The 21766-nt window shown below is 37.6% G+C and overlaps 1 protein-coding gene across 1 annotated transcript in view; it reads right to left on the bottom strand.

Moving 5' to 3' along the window:
* Positions 1-21766, bottom strand: part of CNTNAP2 (contactin associated protein 2) — a 663767-nt gene that overhangs the window by 102749 nt on the left and 539252 nt on the right. Inside the window, exon 15 of the mRNA XM_042886519.1 lies at positions 16809-16936. Within this exon, the coding sequence (XP_042742453.1) occupies positions 16809-16936 (128 nt within the window). The remainder of the gene's footprint in view (positions 1-16808; positions 16937-21766) is intronic.

Raw genomic sequence — 21766 nt, 5'->3', positions numbered from 1 at the left:
TCTCAAAATCTAATTTTCAATTTCTTTCTTTTTGACTCTGCTGCAAGGAGCTTGGTGTTACTGCTTAGACAAGTACGAAAGGGAAAGAAGGCAATGCAAATGTGAGACACACCAAATTGACAAAGGCTGTTCTGGAGTGAGGATGCGAGCATGCATGCACTGTACATCAGCATGACAAGGGTGGACTATGACACATCTCCTGGGATACCAGGACAAGCATATTAATGAACCTGTGCTGAGATCAACAATAAGAAAAGCAATGCATGTGCTTGTAACAATCAATGCGATGGAGCGGTGATAGTGGTAAATGGTGATAATGACAAAAGGTGTAATGACAAAGGGACTAGCATGATAGGAAGGTGTAACAAAGGAAAAGGAAAAGTGTTTACCCATCTCTGGAGAGCTAGGCTTGCAATAGGAAATCCACAAGGGAGGGACCTCCAACCAGAGATCCTTGCACAGTAGCAGTTGGCCCTTAAATGATGTCTAAGAGAGGGGCAGCCAGGCTCCACCTCTTCTGGTCACACAGCTGAATTGCCTTCACCTGTGCTCCCAGGGCTGACCGAATCCTTTCCCCAGGTGCTCAAGCAGTGTTTCAGGCCATGACTCAACAGTTACCATACAGTGCTAAGCAAGAGGTTGAATTAAAATACGTATGTCTTTTGCTGTGGTCATGATTTTATGGTTTTATTTCACATCATGACATTGTGCAGTGCGCAGGGAGTTAAAGAGTTAATGCTCCAGTTCTGTGGATTGTTGATATTTCCAGGTACCTGATTCCCAGAAGGCTTTCACTGTTGCATTTCCATTCTCCATTTAGAGGGAAAGATAAAACTGCTCACAAGTCATGAGAGATCCTGTCTTTATTTTACTGTTCATCACTGTGGTTGCATGATCCCTAGCTGTCTCTTCTTCAGCATTAGAGTAAGGTCTTTGGTTTTGGACACACTCATTCTGAGATATTAGACTCAACTCCAATTATATTGTTTATCTTGTACTACAATATCATATTTAGTAAATTAAGTTTTCCCCTCAGATCATTACCGTTGACAGCTGTCAATCTCTTGCCCTTCTGTTGGTATGAAATTATAACAGTGAATCTTTTCAGTTCAGGTGGGAACCCTTTGTTGTCTAAAACAAAGTGCATGTAGTCCTGCTAGACAATACCTGGGGAAGAGAACTTTGGACAAATATGTGTCTATTTCTACCTGATTTGAATGAGACCTTGACTAACTTTCACTATCAGTTTAAGTTCCTCATGCAAATAGAATAAAATTTTGCTGTTTCCACTCTTAGACCTTACTACTCCTGAAATTTCTTTGTAAAAGATTCAGCTCCTGAAGGGAGAGATATATAGGAAATTTAACTACTTTCAAAAAAAAAAACAAAAAAACAAAAAAACCCAAACCAAAAAACAAAACCCAAACACATACACACACAGCAAAACTATACCAGCAACCAAGAAAAGGAGAAGAAGAAAAATAGAAAGAAAATAGTCCTATATTTAATGATTGCATTGGAAATTTTTTGTAAACAGATGCATAGTCAGAAACCAGAACTCAGAGAAAGAAACATATATTTAAAGAGACTCAATCTCATGCTACTTTTATTTGCAGCACTGTAATACGTTAATTTGAATGCCACATTAAAAGTGTTCATCTGTGTGTATTGAAACAAACATACAGAGCACACTTGCATTAAACAGCTGTATGTACTATATTTTATGCAACATCAGATGTTTGTCCTGTCCAAACCTTTCCTAAAGCTCAAGTCTATCCCAAATGGAATCTAAATCCTGAATACTGAAACTGCAATGAAGCACATTTTTACTTGCTGTTGTGAAACTATAATATTCACAAAATTCTGAGATATATATCTAGCATGCAGCTAAATGTCATGAAGATAGACTGCAATTATTGCAGCTGCTACTTTTTCTATGTAGGATAAACCAGTAATCAGAATTAAATTTATAGTCACAAATTTGGAACCTGCAAGATAATTGCTGTGCTCAGAGTTTACCATTACTAACCAAGAATAATAATTGAAAAGGAAACTCATAGAGGATGTAGAATCCACTAAGTTCACATTTCTTATCCTCTAACTTTGCTGCCAAGACCTTTCAAAATAATATATGACAAAATAATAAACTTTTTAATGAAATGTAATGCAAGGAACTATGACTAGCAGGTTTTTTTTTTTTTTTTAAACTAAGCCTGTAAAATAAACATCCTTCAGTACTTGGTTATCATTTAATATCTCCGATCTATAAGCATTTAGAAGTATTTTTGTCTTCATGTCAGCAAAGAATTTTTTTCCTCTGAGATGTGCCCTGTGAAGAGCAAGAGATATGGAAAACAGATCTGAATATCCTGTCGTTGCTTCTGAACACTACACTGGCATGTGGGTGTGTGCATACAGCAGTGCAAATTAAAACAGCTCCAGAGATGGCTGGTCACATCTTCCTTTGAAGATGTTTCAGTTCTGCAGCTGAATCTCCACCATTTCTGCTTCTGCTAGGGTCATGTTCAGGCTTTAGAGAGAGCAGCAAGGAAGCTAAGATCATCCCTCTTGTATCTCTCTCATATGGACTTTCCCTCCAAGACTGACCCAGAATTAAGATCCTATTATGAGCAAAAAATTCAAGATTCCCATGTCAGGAAATTTAAAAAAAATAAAAATAATTCTGAAGAAGGCTAGGATTTATGTGAACTAGTCCTGAAATGAGGAGCTAGTCCAGTTTTATATTGGTCAAGTATTTACTTAATGTTATAGATAAGTAAGCATCAAAACTCACATGAATTCCACTCCACAGAAATATCATATGAAATGCAAGATGTTTGGGATTATATGCATAATATTATTTTCACTCTTGCCAGACTTCAGTTGCAAAGCATTCACAGACTCTTCACATAAGTGCAGCAGGACACGTCATCCACAAATTTCATTAGAATATGATTTGAACTTGCCCTATTTTATTAACATTTGAATAAAAAATGCTAAGTACTTCCCCCTCTGATGCCCTGAAAAATGACTTCATGAAATAGTAATATGGAGTTTGCATTCTTGAGAGTTTCCATATAAGATATGCTCAACTGATGTTTATAGGAGTTTCTTTTCCAGACAGCTCAAATCCAGCCTTACAATGTAAAATCTATTTCCTTCTTCTCAATAAAGGATTAAGAAAGAAAACAGAAATTCAGAAATTCATACTTAACACCTTTGCATGTCTACAGGTTTTTTGTTTTTTGTTTTTTGGTTTTTTTTTTACTTCACTTGAGTTGCCAAGGTTTTAACTGAGTTTACAATTGCATCCAAGGTTTTAACTGAGTTTGCAATTGCATCCATGCTTTAGTGCTTTATTAGGACACAAACACTTTGGTATGTGCAAGCACAAACATGATTTAGAAGCAAAAACTGCTACTACCATTAAGAAAAAGGAAGATGATGAAGGTAAGAGACCTTTAACGTGACACAAAAGATATACAATGGAAATGGTAGAAAAAAAAAAATTTATTAGGCATATTGTTCTAGGAGGTTAATTATGTTTAAATGTATCAGAAAGAAAGAACACTGTCACCTAGAGCAAACCTTTTAACCTCTTCTCTTGGAAGAGATAACCCTAAAACATTTTAATTTTTCAAAGAGCTTTCAGCAGCACAATTCTACTCCAAAATTTTCCACATATATATCCAAGAATATTTTAGAGGTTGAGACAACAAAAAGCTTGTGAACAAGATGCCCTTGCAAATAAAATCAAATTTAGCTCACAAGCTGCTGTGCAGAAAGTTGCAAATCATTTTCAATTCACAGTCTGCACACTCTCATCAAAAAATATTTTATTTACAGAGGTCCATAGACAACTTGGACTTATGAATTTTAAACTTACTGTGCAGGCTTACTAGACTACTTAATATTAATTTCTCCTTCCTAGGTGGAGGAAAGTTGGAGTTAATTACACATGCGATGCCTTATATGAAGGGGAGTCCCATACAAGGGAGAACTCATATTAGGACTGGAAAACCTGAAACCTCCAAGAACTTCAGAGAAGAGTAGGGGTCACACAGTCAGGATATAGATAAAAACATGATACACCCTCTAATATTTTGAGAAAATACCCCTACAGGGAATAGTGCTTAGAGATAAAAATAGTTCAGTAAGTATATTTTAATTAATAGGAGCAACTCTGAGATACAGTGCCACTGATTATACCCCCACAGAGGAAAAGTTACTAAGAACACTGGAGGTAGCAGTGAACTACCCATTAGATTGCTCCATAGGAGAAACAAGTAATCTGCCTTTCCCTGTTGCCCTTTTCAGTTCAAAAACCCCTTCAACTTTTCTAGAGATTAAAAAAAAAAAAAATTGCCAATAAAATTAAATGTAATGCATTCTGAATATGATGAATGACCATCAATTTTCAGGTCAATAACATATTCCAAATCAGTTGACTATAAAGGCTAACTGAATTATTATTTTTTAGTAGCTGTTATGCCGCAATGTGATTTAAAAGACAGCAATACCGGCCAAGTAGCAGAATCCTAGGCTACAGCAAATGAGAACAAACCCAAACGCAGCAGCCTTAGATACAGAAACATGGGAAGAAAAACTGCTTACCTTTTGAAGGTGTCCAGTAGACAGGAAGCGCCAGCAAAACACTCTTACCTCCCACACCAACCCTTAAATGAGATGTGGGAAGGGATGGATCCTGACTCCACCCCTTCTAGTCATTCAGGTCTGAGCTCCCCTAGGTTGGCCATACCTTCCCACCACGTGGCGTAATCACTGTTTCAAACCATAACTTAGCACTCCTGCTACAATAATATTAATAGTTATGTGATTTAAATAATGTCCAGAATAAGCAGAATATCTTTAGCTCTTAAAACGTCATTCTAATCTCTTGCTGCATACTGAACAAAGTGATGTCCTCCATATCGTAAATCAGAGCCACAGTAAAACAATGGAGTATGTTGGCAGTGATGTGGTACATTGATACTATTCTGAGAGGGCTCAGCAAAGAAAAGCTATCCCATCATTCAGAAAGGGTATGGAATTTTTATATCGGTCTGTAGAAGCTGTGGATTTGTATTCATTTGGTATTTAGCATTGTTGTAGTCTTACAACATAGGGCAATATGGGAAGGTATGCCTTTTAAATGAGACTCAATATAAAGGCACTACTCCACTGCAATTATCAAACCTTCAGAAAAGAATTGATCACCATGCAAGCCTGTAATTAAGACTACTTAATACTGGATAAGGAAAGGCCCAGCATATGGTTTCGTGCTTGATAAACTAACATCTAACACTCCTTAAATACATTTTAGAGGAAGGGCCTGAAATCACACATGTAATAGTAATGTTGGAATGAGGACACATGTAATCTGCCCAGGATTTTTTCCCTCCCCTCATTTTCTGACTGTTTTTTTTTCTTTTTTTGTTTTGCATGGCCACATTACAGCTGAGAATTAAGCCCCTGGCTGAGGCTTTTTATACCAGGCCTGAATTAAACAGTGATTTTCCTCCTCCCATATCATCTACTATTCCTGCATGTAAATTAAGTCAGGGTTTCTTAAGCTTTTCACTACAAAGACTTTACATTGTTATTTTGAAATGTCTATGCATGAACTGATTAAAATTAAAAAAATTAGAGGAAATCTGATGAGATCAGAAAGCATTTCTACAGATTTGCTTATAACTTCTAAATGTGCATACCTAGCACAAAATAACTTCAGCTTATAATTATTAACTGTTACATTACTTTAAAGTTTTCCTGTACATTACATACGTAGTCAATTCTTCTCCCAAAATCATTAACAGAGGATTCTGACCCCTTGCATGTGCTTTGTCTCTTTGTGATAGTGATCCTGGGTCCCCAGTTGTTGTTTTTGTGTGTCTATAATTGAACTCTGGTCTTTTTACCTTATTCAGAATGGAAAGTTCTGGATGCTTTGCTGGCTATAGACCCAGCTCTAGTTGTAACTGGTTTTTGTCTTTGGAAGAGTCTTGTGGAGTGGTCGTGCTGTGTAGGCAGGAAATTTTGCAATCTATCTCCTGTTCTCTGAAATACCACGGTGCCCTGCAACACCAGCACTATATTCTCTCAGGGGATACTAATGCTTACAAAGCTTCCAAAGAGTGGTAGGGAATGTAATCAATTCACAACGTAGAATTCCAGTTATTACCCTTAGCGTTAGGAAAAATGTTCTAGTAACACAGGATTTCTGGTCCTTACAAGACTCAACCAACTCATGATTTAAAAAAGAGCTTTGCCTCACTCCTTGAAGAAAATTTCTCAGCTCCCCCATTTGCAAATCAAGAATATCAATGAAGTCATTGTCTGCATAAGAACAAAGCTCCCCAATCAATTGACATCCTTGAGTTAAGCATAAGTGATATGTTTTAAATACATTGATTTTGTTTAATGTTACTAATTTCTATCCATCATAAGTGAATAGTTAAATGCAATGTATGTCTGATTATAAATAACGGCACATTACTGTAGGGTGCCAAAAATATAAACCTTCTGAACCAAATTAAGAAATAGGGTGCTTAAGATTCTTCAGGAATAATGCAGCTTTCTGTCATCATGTTTGAACTGAAAAAGGATACCACCACTGATAGGAGTGATGGTAGAAAATGTAGCCTGGTGATTAATTTAGATCAAATATTCACAGTTTATTTAAAGCTACTGCACAAAAAAAGAAATGTCTTTCTGATTGTTCATTAGAAATAGAAAAATATATTAACTGTTTTTTTCATCTTCCACATTATAATAATAGTGGTCATTAACACCTAATTCATGTTGCAGAATTATAAGGAATTAAATTTATTGTTTCAACTGGAACCAAATAAAATATATATATTTAATTGACAAAGTTCCTACTTTTATATCTGTTAAGAATATCATTAAATGAGGGAAAGAAAAGTGATGGGTACATAATGCAAGGACTGTATTTTATTTTATGGTAGGTATTGGAAGGTACCTCTGGAGATTGTCTTGTCCAACTCCTCCTGCTAAGGCAGGTTCTCTACAGTAAGTTGCACAGGAAAGAGTCCAGGTAGATTTTGAATACTTCTAGAGAAGGAGACTCCACAACCTCTCTAGACAGCTTGTTCCAGTTATAAGTCACCCTCAAAGTAGAGTACTTTTCCTCCTATCATATGGTGCTTTCTATGTTCCAGTTTGTGACTGTTGCATCTTGTTTCTGAGTGTACAGAAAATGCTAAGTCCTGACTGGAAACAGTGACTGAGTACCTGGTAGGAAGGCAGGATGAACCCAGGGGAGCTCAGGTGCAATGCAGCTGAATGACCAGAAGGGGTGGAGCCAGGATCTACCTCTTCACACAGCTTGTGTGTGTGGGTTGGCAGGGGAGACAAAGGTACTTCTCTGGAGATTCCTGTGAACCTGAGGCCTTCTGAAGGTAAGTATACTTTTTCTTTTATTTCTAGGTCTCCTGCTGTTGTGTTTGATTGAATCCTCACTTTCTATAGCTGCTGTCTGCTGTCACTGTTATGCTTTTTATCATGTTATCCTTGGTGAGCCAGCAAGGAGTGACAGCAGTGTACATACATAGAATGGATTATCTTAAAAAGATAACATACTGGCTGGTTATTGGGACACCTAATACCCCAAAAGGTGAGCTCCTAGGAGAAAACATACGATTCCTGTGTTCCTCAGGACTCAGTGCTGCGTGGGTTATTGAAGATTAATGACCAATTGAAGATTAATGGTCATAATCCCAATGGTCCTATTCTTAAATCCTCTTCCAAGGTGGAAGAATTATTGAAGAAACTAAAACAAATTTTCTTAACAACAGAGAAAAGATTAATACTACTGTATTACTATACTACTGTACTGTAATAAAATCTACTGTAGCATGGCTTCTGTGACTAACATTAACGAATATCATTTCCTTAGTCTTTTCACTATTTTTCAACCCATCTGAACTGATGAAAGCTAAAACCTTGATTAAATTATGTTTTCCAATTTCTACTTTTTTTTTCCCCTCATAGTATACATCTCACAGAAGATGTACTTTTAGTGTGGAGAAGAGGAAGCACAAAGAGAAACTGTAAGCTTGCTTCTCAAACTTGCTCCAATTTATGGCATTTCACATGTTGCTACTTTAGTTTGGAAGCGAGCATGTTGGAACACAAAACTTTAGTAGTGGAAGTTCTCCTTGGCCTCAGCAATGGTAAAGGGAGCAAGTTTTTATATTTCTTCATATTTCTCATACAGTTTTGTAATCAATATTTTCCCCACTTTTGTAAGTTTGACCACAGAAGACAAAGGTCAGAGAAAAAATGAATAGAGCAAAAGTTATTCAGACTTCTAAGAACTTTCCCAAAATGCACAACTTTTAACTCTGTGATAATAAGTACTACAGTTGATCCTAGAAGGATCATCAAGACATCTTTCTACATACCAAGTAAGATGGTCCTGTTGAGAGCTTGTAATGAATGCATGAACACAGACCTTGTCCTTACCAACAAGAAAGGACTGGTGAATAACATGAAGCTCAAGGGCAGCCTTGGCTGCAGTGACCATGGAATGGTGGAATTTAAGATCTTTAGGGCATCAAAGAGTGTGCACAGCAAGCTTGCTACTCTGGACTTCAGGAGAGAAGAGTTTGACCTCTTCAGGGAACTGCTTGGCAGAGTGACATGGGGGAAAGTTCTGGCTGGAAGAGATGCCCAAGAAAGGAAGTCAGTAATCAAGGACAATTTTCTCCAAGCTCAGAAGCAGTTCATGCCAAGAAAAAGGAAGGCAGGCAAGAATGCCAGGAAGAGTCTGATCAACAGGGAACTCCTACACTTAGTCAGTTCAAAAACAGAGTTTATAGAGAGTGGAAGCAGGAATGGGTTACGTGGGAGGACTACAGAAATGTTGTCTGAGCAGCCAGACATCAGGTTAGGAAAGCTAAAAGCCAGGCATAATTAAATCTAGCCAGAGACTTACAGGGGAACAAGAAGAAAATCTACAGGTATACTAGTAATTAAAGGAAGGTCACGGAAGATGTGGGCCCTCTCTGGAAGTAAACTGGAGACTTGGTCATGAGGAATATGGAGAAAGTTGGTTCTCAAGGACTTCTTTGCCTTAGTCTTGACTGGCAAGGGCTCTAGCCATACCACCCAATCTTCAGAAAGTAAAGGTAAGAACAGGGAGAAGGAAGTTCTGCCTGCTGTAAGTGAAGATCAGATTTGAGATCCAAAGAACCTGAAGGTGCACAAGTCCATGGGTCCTGGCAAGATCCAACCATAGGTTCTGAGGGAATCGGTGGATGAAGCTGCCAAACAGCTATCCATCACACTTGAGGGATAATGGCTGGTGTCTGGTGAAGTTCCCTCTGACTAGAAAAGGGGAAACATAACCCCCGTTTTCAAGAAGAATAAAAAAGATTCAGGGAACTACAAACTAGTCATTCTTACTTCTGTAGCTGGCAAGATTATGGAGCAAATCCTCCCGAAGGCCCAAGTAAAGCACATGGAAAATAAAGATGAGATGATTGGTGGTAACCAACATGACTTTACAAAGTGCAAATCATGCCTGACAAACTTGGTGGCTTTCCAAGATGGAGTTACAGCATCGGAAGATGAATGAAGAGCAACTGATGTGATTTGCATTGGCATATACAAAGCGTTTGACACTGTCCTACATGACATCCTGGTTGCCATATTAGAGAAAAATGGATTTGATGGATGGGCTACTTGCTGGAAAAGGGATTAGTTGGATGGTCGCACTTGGAGAGTTGTGGCTCATTATCCAAATGGAGACAGCTGATGAGGATCTCCTCATGTATCAGTGATGTGATTGGTGTTATTTCACAGTTTTGTAGGTGACAGTGAGATCGAGTGAACCCTCAGCAAGCTTGCAGACACACTAGGTGAAAAAGATGCTATATAGAGAAGCCTGGACAGACTTGAGAGGTAGACCCTTGCCAATTTCCTGAAGTTCAACAAGACCAGGTGCAAAATACTGCAGTTGGATGGGGGCAGTCCCAAGCATAGTTACAGGCTGGGTGGAGAATGGCTTGAAAACAGTCCTAAGGAGGATTTGGAAGTGTTGCCTGATGGAAGATTAATGTGAACCAGTAATGCGTCCTTGCAGCCTGGAAGATGAATATTCTGGGTTGCATCAAAAGAAGCATGACCAGCAGATTGAGGGAGGTGATTCTGCCCCCCTACTCTACATCACTGACACCCCAGCTGGAGTACTGCATCCAGCTCAAGAGCCCTCAACACAGGAAGGAAATGGAGCTGTTGAAGGAGGTCCAGAGGAAGGCCACAGAGATGAACAGAGGGATATCGCACCACCTCTACAGGAGAGGCTGAAAGAGCTGGAGCTATTCAGCCTGGAGAAGAGAAGGCTCAGAAGAGACTTTATAGCAGCCTTCCAGTACCTGAAGGGGGGCCTATAGGAAAGCTAGGAAGGGACTTTTATGGGAGTAGATAGTGACAAGTTGAGGGAAAATGGTTTTAAACCAGAAGAGGGTAGATTTAGACTAGATATCAGGAAGAAATTCTTTACTGTGAGGGTGGTGAGACACTGGAACAGGTTGCTAGAGAGACTGTGGAGGCCCACTCCTTGGAAGCATTCAAATCTTAGCTCGGTGGGGCTTTGAGCAACCTGGTCTATTGGGAAGTGTCCCTGCCTATAATGGGGGTGGGGTTGGAACTAGGTGATTTTAACAGCTCCTTCCAGCTCAAACCATTCTATGAAGCAATCATTAATTTTACTATTTTTTGTTGAATTTTTAATATTATTATAAAGAAACATTCATGTTGGTATGTAGAAAGATGTCTTGATGATCCTTCCAGTGCTATAGAGATTATTACCTCATGCAGTGCTACAGGCTGGGGACAAAGTGGCTGGAAACTTAATGGAGAAAAATGATCTGGGGGAGTTGGTCAACATTTGGCTGAACATGAGCCAGCAGTGTACCCAGATGGATAAGAAGGCCAGCTTCTTTCTGGCTTTGCATCAGAAATAGTGTAGCTAGCAGGAGTAGGGAGATGGTCACACCTTGGTACTCAGCTCTGATAAGGTTTCACCTTGAATACTGTGTTCAGTTTTGGGCTTTTCACTACAAGAAAGGCATCAAGGACCTGGAGTGGTTCTGAGAAAGGCAGCAAGTTGGTGTATGGTCTGGAACACAAGCCTTATGAAGAGAGCCTGCGGGAACTGAGATTGTTTAGTTTGGAGGAGGCTCGGGGGAGGTTGAAAAGAGGTCAGTGTTGGCCTGTTTTCCCAGGTAACTAGGACAAGAAGAAACAGCCTCAGGCTGTGCCAGAGGAATTTCACATTGGATATTAGGAATAATTTATTTCAGAAAGTGTGGTGAGGCATTGGAACAGTTTGCCAAGGGAAGTGGTGGAGTAATCACCCCTAGAGGTGTTTAAGGAATGTTTTTAAGGAAAGTTTAGATGTAGGACATAGGGACATGGTTTGATTGGCAATATTGGTGGTAGGTGGACAGTTTGCCTACGTGATCTTTTCCAACCTTAGCAATTCTACAATTCCATGATTTAAAAAAAAAAAAAAAAGGATGAAAAAACTACCAGCCAAAATACCAGCATTTGGAGCACTTTGCTTGTTGGGACAGATGTATGTATAAGGGAAATCATAGCAGGAAATGCTCTTTCCTATGGCTACCTCTAAATCTACATGATTGGATTGTAGTGTAAAAGAGAAATACTCTGCCTGAACAGTGGACATTTTTGCAGCTCATATTTTCAGGTGGGCAAAGTTTTACCCATAGGACCTGGCCTATATGATACAACCAGTCATAGACAAAGATCATCTGTGAGGTAAGAAAAAGAAGAGTTCTCTTTGAGACATAGCATGATTTTTTTGAAGACTTTCTATCACTGCTTAAATGAAAACATTTCCTCATCACTAGTAAAATAAATCCTAGTTAAAAGTATAAATGTGAACACAAAGAGATAGCCATGAAGTAATTTTATCTAGGTATATCTAGATATTAAACAACTATACAAGAGTGGATTTGTTTACTTAGAAAAAGTAGCTCATTTTACTCTGACTCTGGATCACTGAGGAAAGAAATCACATATGAGGAATAATCACAGCAATATCATTAGTTCAACTGGACAATCCTATCCCAAAGCATGGGTGGCTATTAGCACTTATTTTATCACCTTCAACAAATTCCGGTGAAAAATCAAAGAACTTTGAAATACTATTTCTTGGACTCTTTAATGGAAAAGGAAGTTCTATTTCTTCTGCTTTGCTGGCAGAATCAGAAGAGTGTGTCAAAGGGTGAGAAGAATATTACAATAGACTTTGAATGTATCTGTATTGTACATGCAATACATATTATCCAAGGCAACACATAAACATATACATGATGTGGTAAATAGCTGTGGAAATTAAGCAGAACATTTTTTAATGATTACTAAAGGCAGATGCTATGAAAAATAATAAAGCTCTTAAATGTATCAAGTGTTGACCTATGTTTACAGTACAATTTCCAACCGATTGGGAATTCATAAAGGTTAGTGAAAATAAATGTATATACACAAACTCAGCACTGAAAGCAAGATTTGGGAAAACACAGATATTTTGATTAGTTTTCTCACTCAAATAACAAAGAAGTAACTAACACCTTAAATGGGTACTTCAGCTATTTAATCCCATTATGCTTTCATTTTAACTATTAATTCAAAAATTAAGAAACAAAATATTTTCATCCTTAATTATGTCTAAGACATCATCTACAAGCACCCAGACTAGATTTTTTTTTTTTTTAATCACTTACCTAAATTTTCTATTAAAAATTTTCTATCAAAAATACTATTTTTGATAGTATTTTTACTTTTAGAAATCATCAATGCAAGTCACTACAATACTGGAATATTGTAAAGGTAGAACTAACCATCTTCTACTGAAATTTCTTTAACCTATTATAATTTTTATCTATTTATTTATTGCTGGTGTACTCTCCAACTTATCTTATTTTTGTAAAAATAACTTCACTTTTCTTCTGACTGTCAACACATTCCCTAGATGTACAATTACAGAACTTTCTTTCTACATAGCTTTAGTGTGTTACCAAGATCTGCAAGCTAACTATATGTTATTTGTAATATGTAAATATTACAATATATATGTACATGTATATACAATATATATGTAAAAAATTTGTAATATATGTAATTACTAGTGTTATTTTCTCTTGAAACTCAGGGTACTATTAAAAAACTAGTCCAAAGTGTTGAAAGAACAGAACTGTAAGGAAGAACAGAAAACAAATCATTAAGTCATGCTTGTAAAATAGATTCCTTCTGCTAGGAATGTATATTTCTGTTTACTGTTAGCTTTCAAGGTATTCTATGTCAAAGAGCCCAAATAAAGCATGGACTAAAAAGTTCACTAATCATTTTTTTCAGTATTTTTTTATTACTGAAGTTTTTCATCATCTTCATTTAAGCTTAGTTTACCACTTTTTTTTTTTTTTTTTTTCTAGGAAACATATAATCAGTTTGAAATGTAATGAAAATGGGCTTGCATACACAAGAAAGAGTAAATTTATTTTTCATGTTCACAAGAATTTTGCATCACCAACTTGCAGATGCGATAGAAAAGAAGTACTTTATGGAGCACATTGCTGATGAAGGGTCAGTTAGAAGGAAGGAAACTGAATGATACAATACAGAATTTTTCTTTATTTATTACATGTTGTGCTGAAATAGCAAGGTCTCAGCTGCCTGCACTTACAGATAGCAAAGGCCACCATCTCTGCTGTACCCTTACAGTTCCAACTGGGCTCACGTGACATGTCAGTGTTTCTACACCTAATAGAGAAGCAGCTATGAAATACATAGCAAATGATATTGCAATTCTGATGTGAGAATAGAGTCTCTTGCGTGCAGCAAAGCAATATCACCAGGCTATGGAATGCTCCATCACGTGCAGCGGACAACCATTACAGAAACATGACATGTGCAGCACCAGCACAGAAATCTTTCCAAATAAATACATTTTTGCTTTACTTGTAGGGCATTTTTACTTTTAACACCTTTCTTCTAAACAGACCAAAAGCTGTATTTCTTACTTAAATTTCATAACGCTAGCTGGATTGTGTTTTCTACCTTAATTGTACAGTAATAACTACATACAAAATATATGCAACAGAACTTCTTGTGTTGACAAAAATGTCAAGACTGTTAGTATTTATAATGTTGGTTTTGATGCATATAATGCATTAAAATGTGGATTAATTCAGTTTTCTAGAAATTCTTTCCATAAATTCAACAATTTTGATTTCTCTTCCTTGAAGAGCAACGGCATATTTTGGAACTTTCCCCAGGGCAAAGAACACTTTTTGCAGCAATATATGGTGAGACAGTAGAGGCCTTGGGTATGGCAGGTGCTGTATATGGTCAAGAAAGGACATTAAGGAGAATGCAGCATAAATGCAGAGAATGTGAAATGGAAGCTGGCAAGGGACCGGAGTTTGTGTTATTGGCTGTGAAAAAGCTTATACCAACTTCCTGACAGTAATACTTGGTCAGGGAATTCAAATTAATTCATAGGCCAAATTATATCTCCACAAATTACATCTGTAAAGTTGCTGCAAAAAAAAATCCATTAATCAGGATGTTAGGAGTACACCCATTCAGTTCCCTAAATAATAAAACCTACTGTCTGCTCAAATGAGGTTTCATTTGTACTAACGTTTAGAAATGACTCAGGCTTCAGGGGCTGCTAATATGAGTAATAGCATCACATTGATTCAGGATGTAAGGAACAAAAGTAACAGGTTCAAGAAAAGTCGTATTCATTATTAATCATCAGTTGCAAGAGCTTAATATGAAAATGTCAAACAGCCGAGAAACAAACACATAATGGTCTGTAATTAGTAAAATATAAATAACAAGCACCATTATAGGCAATATGAAAGTTTGCAGACACCTCATTTTCCCGCTCATTAGCCATTTGATTGATTAATTACCCCCAGAAAGACTACAAACAACCAAAAAAAAAAAAAAAAGAAAAAAAAAAAAAAGAAGAAGCTAAGTGCACTCATCTGCACCTCTTGAACACTGCCAGGGATGGCGACTCCACCACCTCCCTGGGCAGCCATTCCAGTGCCTGACCACCCTCTGAGAGAAAAAGTTTTTCCTCATGTCCCTCCTCTGGACATGCTTTAACAGGTCGATGTTTATCCTGCACTGAGGACTCCGCATCTCAACACAGTACCTCAGGTGATGTCTCACAAGCACAGAGTACACAGACAGGATCATCGAATCATAGAACGGCTTGGGTTGGAAGGGACCCTAAGGATCATCAAGTTCCAACTCCCCTGCCACAGGCAGGGCCACCAACCTGCAGATCTGGTACTAGACCAGATTGCCCAGGGCTCCATCCCACCTGATCTTGAACATCCAGGGATGGGGTATCCACAACCTCTCTAGGCAGCCTGTTCCAGCACCTCCTCACTCTCTGTGAAAAACTCCCTGACACCTAACGTAAACCTCCCCTCCTTGAGCTTAAAATCATTCCCCCTTGTTCTACTGCTGTCTAAAAGAGTGAAAAGTTCCCCCCCTGTTTATAATCCCCTTTTAAATACTGGAAGGCTTCAACGTGCAGCCTTCTATTCTCCAGGCTGAACAAGCCCAGCTCCCACATCCTGTCTCTGTAGGGATTTTATTGATGTTTAAAATATCTTAAGGATCACTTTCCTCACCCTGCTAGCCTTGCTCCTTTGAATGCTGCCCAGGATATGGCTGGCTTACTAGACTGTGAAGGCGCACTGCTAGCCACGTCCAGCTTACCATCCACCAATACCCCCAAGTCCATTTTGACAGGGCTGTGATTAATTATTTCCTCTTCCAGCTTGTATTGATAATGGAGGTTGCCTTAAGCCAGGTGCAAGACATTCCACTTGGATTTATTGAACCTCATTGGGCTCTCCTGGGCCCACTGCTCAAGCCTGTCTAGGTCTCTCTCTTTTTCTCAAGAAATCCCATTTCTTGAGAGTGTCAACCACAGCCCACACTTCAGGGTTGCAAGATGGCAAAAAAGAAAAAAAAATTTCAATTCACATTTATAAGACCCTTTTCAGTTGATATAAATACATGATGTACAAAATTTCAAATGGAATATATAGAGTAGCAATCAGATACTCAACTAAAAAGTCTCATCGTGTCTCCTTACTGGATTTTCATAACCCTTATTTTAGCAGAGAAAAATGAATAATAGAAAAAGAAGCAAAAAATGGTTTGAGTTGGAAGGGACCTATAAGATCATATAGTTCTAAACTTCTGCTGTGAGCATGGACATCTCCCACTAGATCAGTTGCTCAAAGCCCCACCCAGCTGAGCCTTGAATGCCTCCAGGGAGGGGGCATCCACAGCCTCCCTGGGAAATATCCATTACATTTTGTTGCTGTGTGGTAGATGGCAGCAGAGGAAGTCTGACGAAATGGTGCCTGACATCTAAATGTGTATGAAATAAAGGTGAGTCACAGAATTCCGCCATGTGGAAAAAATTGCACCCATTGGCATTCATCAACTTTTTCATAATTGCTATTGAGACCAAATAGTGATGTGAGTACATAAACCTACATAAACTTACCTGAATAATCAAAGTTGCCACATCTACCATAAAGACAAATGCAAAGATGAACATGCTGTTTCACAGGCAGTTTCTCAAGTCACATCATCCTTTCATGCTTTGACTAGGCAGCCACTTGCCTAAATATTATTTAGTTGACTCCTCATGCATAATTTAGCAATATTGTATTCTTTCTACGCAGTATTAAGCAGAAGAAAAATAGACAACTTACGATCTCCTTGGCAACGCACAGGACCCACAGATATCTTTGCTTCAGACCCAGGCCGGTCAATGTCTCCAACCACTACTTGACTCACTGGTAGGTGCTCTTTGTATGACAGCATCCCAGTGTCTTTTCTCCTGAATCACAAGAAAGCAATGGTGAAATGCATGATTTGCTTCCTCATTATTATCATCCAATGAACTAATGAAATAACTACACCGATACAATTTTACTCTGAAAAATTAGACTAGAATGTCATCAGTTTGATGAAAATACAAAGAAAAGCATAAATTTGTTAAAAAATTGATGGATGAATAGCAGGAATTCAATAAGAGTAGTATTTTTTGTTTCATTTTGTTTTGTTTCTATTATGATGATTCCTGGGCTTAGCTGGAATTCTTTGGGTTTTTCTGCTTTCTGGACTGATCAGCTCTGTTTAACAATTTACTGCTGATTTCTTTGCCAATGTCTTGTGAATAGAAATGAAAGTAAGACTTCCTTGGATGTCTTGTTAGCTCTAGATGTTGCCATTTACCATCATAATGATATGACCTCCACATGCTTAAGAAACAGTGTCTCTTTTGCATTGAACATTTTTAACAGTAAACTGAAAGGGAGCAGTTAAAGTCTAATTATCTGAAAAGACTTGTCATGTTAGTTCTGTTATTTCTAACACTAAAGGCGTAAGTCCAAAAATATAAATCTAAAAATTGTGGGTATGCAGCCACTCCACAAGTACTATTTCAGTTAGTAAGATATCTAAAATTCAATGCAGTCATGTGCAGAAATTCCTCATTCCAATTGCTGTGAACAACTCTAGAACAGATCACTATGCACTCATATAACACTCATCATTTACCATTTCAGGAGATGGATTCTGCTGGTATGTTAAGGACTATTTCCTCCAAATACTGAAAAATGAAATAAACCAAATTTAATAAGATACTTCATCTCTCAATCCTCTTTGTTTTTGTATGAACATATTGAAAACAAAAGTATACACATAGTAAGCGTAGCGCTTTTTCTTTTTAACAAGACTACAGAATTTACATAAAATGGAGTAGGAGGAACCATAACAAATCCATCTATTCTGATTTCTTTTTCCTACTTTGTTTCTAGCTATACCTTGCCATGTTATTGAGTAGATGAAGTAACTAACTTTTTTATGTGATGTTCCTTTGCACAACAATAACATAGGATGAAGGATGAATTCAGAATCTGGAAAAGATGCTAAAGTGCACAGTGTGAATGAAACAGTGGAACAGGAACCTGAAAGTCTTTCTTATCTCTAAGTTGAATAACTTCATGATCTGACTCGTTTGTAACTGGGAAGTAGAGCAGGCATTTCATGATCTGCAGTAATGCTCAGTACTTTCCAGTAGTGTCCAGTCACCATCTTCACTATGTCCTTCTGAACAGATGAAAAGCATGATTCTCTCATGTTTTAAAAACAAAATACAATTTAAAAAGTGAGAAAATAATTATCACAATTTTGAGTAACAAATCATTAGAACGGGCATCTCTTCTCTATGATGAAGAGTATAATTAGATTTAATTACTAGAACTTTTTGTACACTTGGTTGTCTGCTTTCTTTAACTGTATGTTCTTCCTCTTCAGGTCATTTGCCTTTCTTCCTTGGCTCTTTATATTGGAGAGATCACTAACTGGCTGTGGTTGAACGCAAATACTAAGTGTTATGGAGACAGGTTGGCAAGGAACCAACGTCTGTTAAAAAGGAAGGAACAGAATGGAATAACCCTCACAGCTTCTTGTGTAGATTATGATAGACTGAAGCTTACTGTTTTGTTTGTTTGTTTGTTTGGTTTGGTTTGGTTTTCCCTCTAGGTTTCAATACCCTTTACAAAGGTTTCTTTATCATTAATTTGGAGACCAGATATGTAAAAAGAGGGAGATTAAAATAGTTTCCTTTGTACGAAGGAAAAGAGAATAACAAAGTATGCTGTCCTAATCTCTCTAATCTCTGCTAACAGCAGAGAGACATAGAACCCACTCCTTTCTAATGGAGGATATTTGTAGGTCATCACTTTACTCTTCGTGATATTTTTCTTTGAGATTGACTTTCTCTGCTGCTTGCTTTCAGAGAATTTCAGAGAACTTTGAGAGAATGCCTAAAAATGAATGCAATCATATGAAACAAACGATTCTTCAGAGTGGTAAAAGAAAACTATTGGCATTCCTCTTCTTTATTTCCTCTCTCACAGATGGATCTAGTATCTCTGCTGCAAAAAAGGATGTCAAAAGGTAGTCATTTAATTGTTACCATTAGAGCTTTCCTCTTTTGAAGGAAATAAAAGGTCATCCTCTACTGATCATGTTTCTATTCATTTTATTGTTTTATGTATGTATTTAATGATGTGGTCAGGTGCTGTCATGAAAGGGAAGATAAATATTACAGCTGTTTTCAGGAATATTTTCTGACAATTTGTTAATTGTCTTATCACTGTGGAAAATGCAGTCTCCCATGCAAAAGAGCCATTATTGTGAGGTACAAGACTAAAGATTGGGAGAACTGACACGTCTCTTCTCCAACAGATCCTGTGTAGTTTGGTTGCTCTTAAAAATAAGAAAAAGGGGCGGGGATGATTGCTTTTGCAGCATCTACACACTAAAAAGACAAGTACTATGAGGAATAGTACTTGTACTAGAATGCTCTTCTATGCTTTTCTGAGGTACTTGCAGATCCTGAGGACAGAGAAATCAGTGCTGACAAAGACATAAGAGTTATAAACTAAAGACTGACTATAATGATAGACTTTGTATTATATATTTAGAAATAATCACATCTGGAACACTCAATTCCAAAAAATGTTAATACCTCTGCCATTATCTAAAGATTTTGCACATTAAGAGGGTGAAAGAGTCCCTGAAGTTTTTCCTCACTGAAGAAAATCCCCTGAAAAGAGTAAAAATTGAAATCAGATTGTTTCATATTCTTATTAACAGCCAAGTGGAAGACGACTGAATCTGATCAAATCCTTTAATTATTACTATGATAATTAAATCTTTCTATTTTCTATTTCTAATTTTTGCCCCTTTATAAAACAGTCTGCGAAGTCCTTCAGAATGCCTTTGAATGAAGGCAGCAGATATTAGTGCAAGATTTATCATTCTTTTGACTGTGAACACCTTCTTGCTTTTTATAAGCATTACATAGTATGTAAAAAGGAAACATTTCAGCAAAAAAAAAAAACCAACAAAACAACCAACATCTAAAGTAACAGTAATGTTCTATATTAGATCAGTTTACTTATACAGTAATTTTATACAGACTTCGGATAACAGTGTCATTAACTTTCTCCTGTTTTGTTAGACATTTCAGTTATCAGTGTAGTCCTATTCAGGGAAACACAAAGACAATGCTACAGGTACAAATGTACTCAGTTACAAAGAAAGGTTTTTATGATCTGAAGAACTGGAACTGTTTGAATATGAAAAAAAAACTAATGCTTTTTGAATGGGAAGTGGGTGGAAAGTTAAATAAATTGCATAATTAATACTACTAATAATAAGAATATAATCTCCCTAGAATTCCCTGTTAAAAGATGCATGCTTGTCCAACTCTCACAAGCAACCATATTGTAATTCCTGAAATTCTATAACACATTTAGGCTGCTCTGAAAGTAATGCCTCCTATTTATTTCCATGGAAACCTCAACAGCTACAAAGAGAACAACAGCACTGTTTGATAGAGCAAGTACCTGACTACAGCAACCTGAAAGGAGGTTGTGGTGAGGTGGGGGCTGGCCTCTTCTCCCATGTAACTAGCAATAGGACTAGAGGGAATGGCCTCAAGTTGCACCAGGGGACATTCAGGTTGGACATTAGGAAATACTTCTCCAAGAGAAGTCAGGCACTGGAACAGAGAGGTGGTGGAGTCACCATCCCTAGAGGTGTTCAAGAAACATTTAGATGTTCTACTGAGGGACATGGTTTGGTGGGAAATATTGATCATAAGGGATAACCATAACTAACCATAACTAGATGATCTTAGAGGTCTTTTCCAACCTTGGTGATTCTAAGTTCTCGGCTACAAAATACTACTTTTTAACAGCACCATTAGGTATGCTCTTCTGCCAGTGACAAATGAGAGCCTGCATGTTGCAGTTGTAAAAATCTGCACTGGAGGAAGTGACCCACTATTCCATAGCTGCTACGATGTTCTTGCGAGGAAGATGCTGCCCACTCATTCCATCATTCATAGAATCAGACTGGCCTGGGTTGAAAAGGGCCACATCATCATCTTTTTTCAACCCTCCTGCCGTGGGCAGGGTCTCCAGCTAATTCAACCTGACCTCGAATGCCACCAGGGATGGGGCATCCACAAACTCCTTGGGCAACCTGTTCCAATGCATCACCACCGTCTGTGTAAAAAACACAGATGATTAAAAAGAGATCTTTTTGTTGAGTAAGGAAAAGCAGGCGCAGCTGCAGTAAGGTATAGGCAAAACAAAGTTTTACAAGGGGTTGTTTCCATGGAAACTGCAGAGCAAAAATAAGGAAGTTATTAAGATTTCTTTTATTTTTTTTGAGAAAGTTTGTCTCCTGAAAATCTAAATAATATAATCAAGGACTCCCCTCTTCCTAGGACCCAAATTGCAAGCATAAACAAGTCCATCCTTTAACACTATTTACTAAAACTAAATTATAGTGAGGACATAATATTGGTTGTACATCAAGCACAAGTAATCCACGTAAAGAAAATAGAAAAGATATAATGGGTTAAATGACCCACACTAAGTTTATATACCTACAATGACAATCAGATTTGCATTTAGCAGTAGTCACTTAAGTAACTTTGAGGAACATTTCCTCCCCACTCTTCTCTCCCCTAAACCCCCCTCTCCCCAAAATCAACCAGTTTGAATTAACAATGAAAAGGTAGGTTTAATTCATACATTTTTCCTGGGTTTGAGATTAGATCTCCTCGTTTTGCAGATTGCCTATC

This window comes from Lagopus leucura, unplaced genomic scaffold, assembly GCF_019238085.1.
Source record: "Lagopus leucura isolate 7727_CA_CO unplaced genomic scaffold, USGS_WTPT01 Super-Scaffold_100058, whole genome shotgun sequence".
Classification (NCBI taxonomy): Eukaryota; Metazoa; Chordata; class Aves; order Galliformes; family Phasianidae; genus Lagopus; species Lagopus leucura.
The sequence above is the reverse complement of the archived record's forward strand: the minus strand, read 5'-3'. Positions and strand labels throughout refer to the sequence as shown.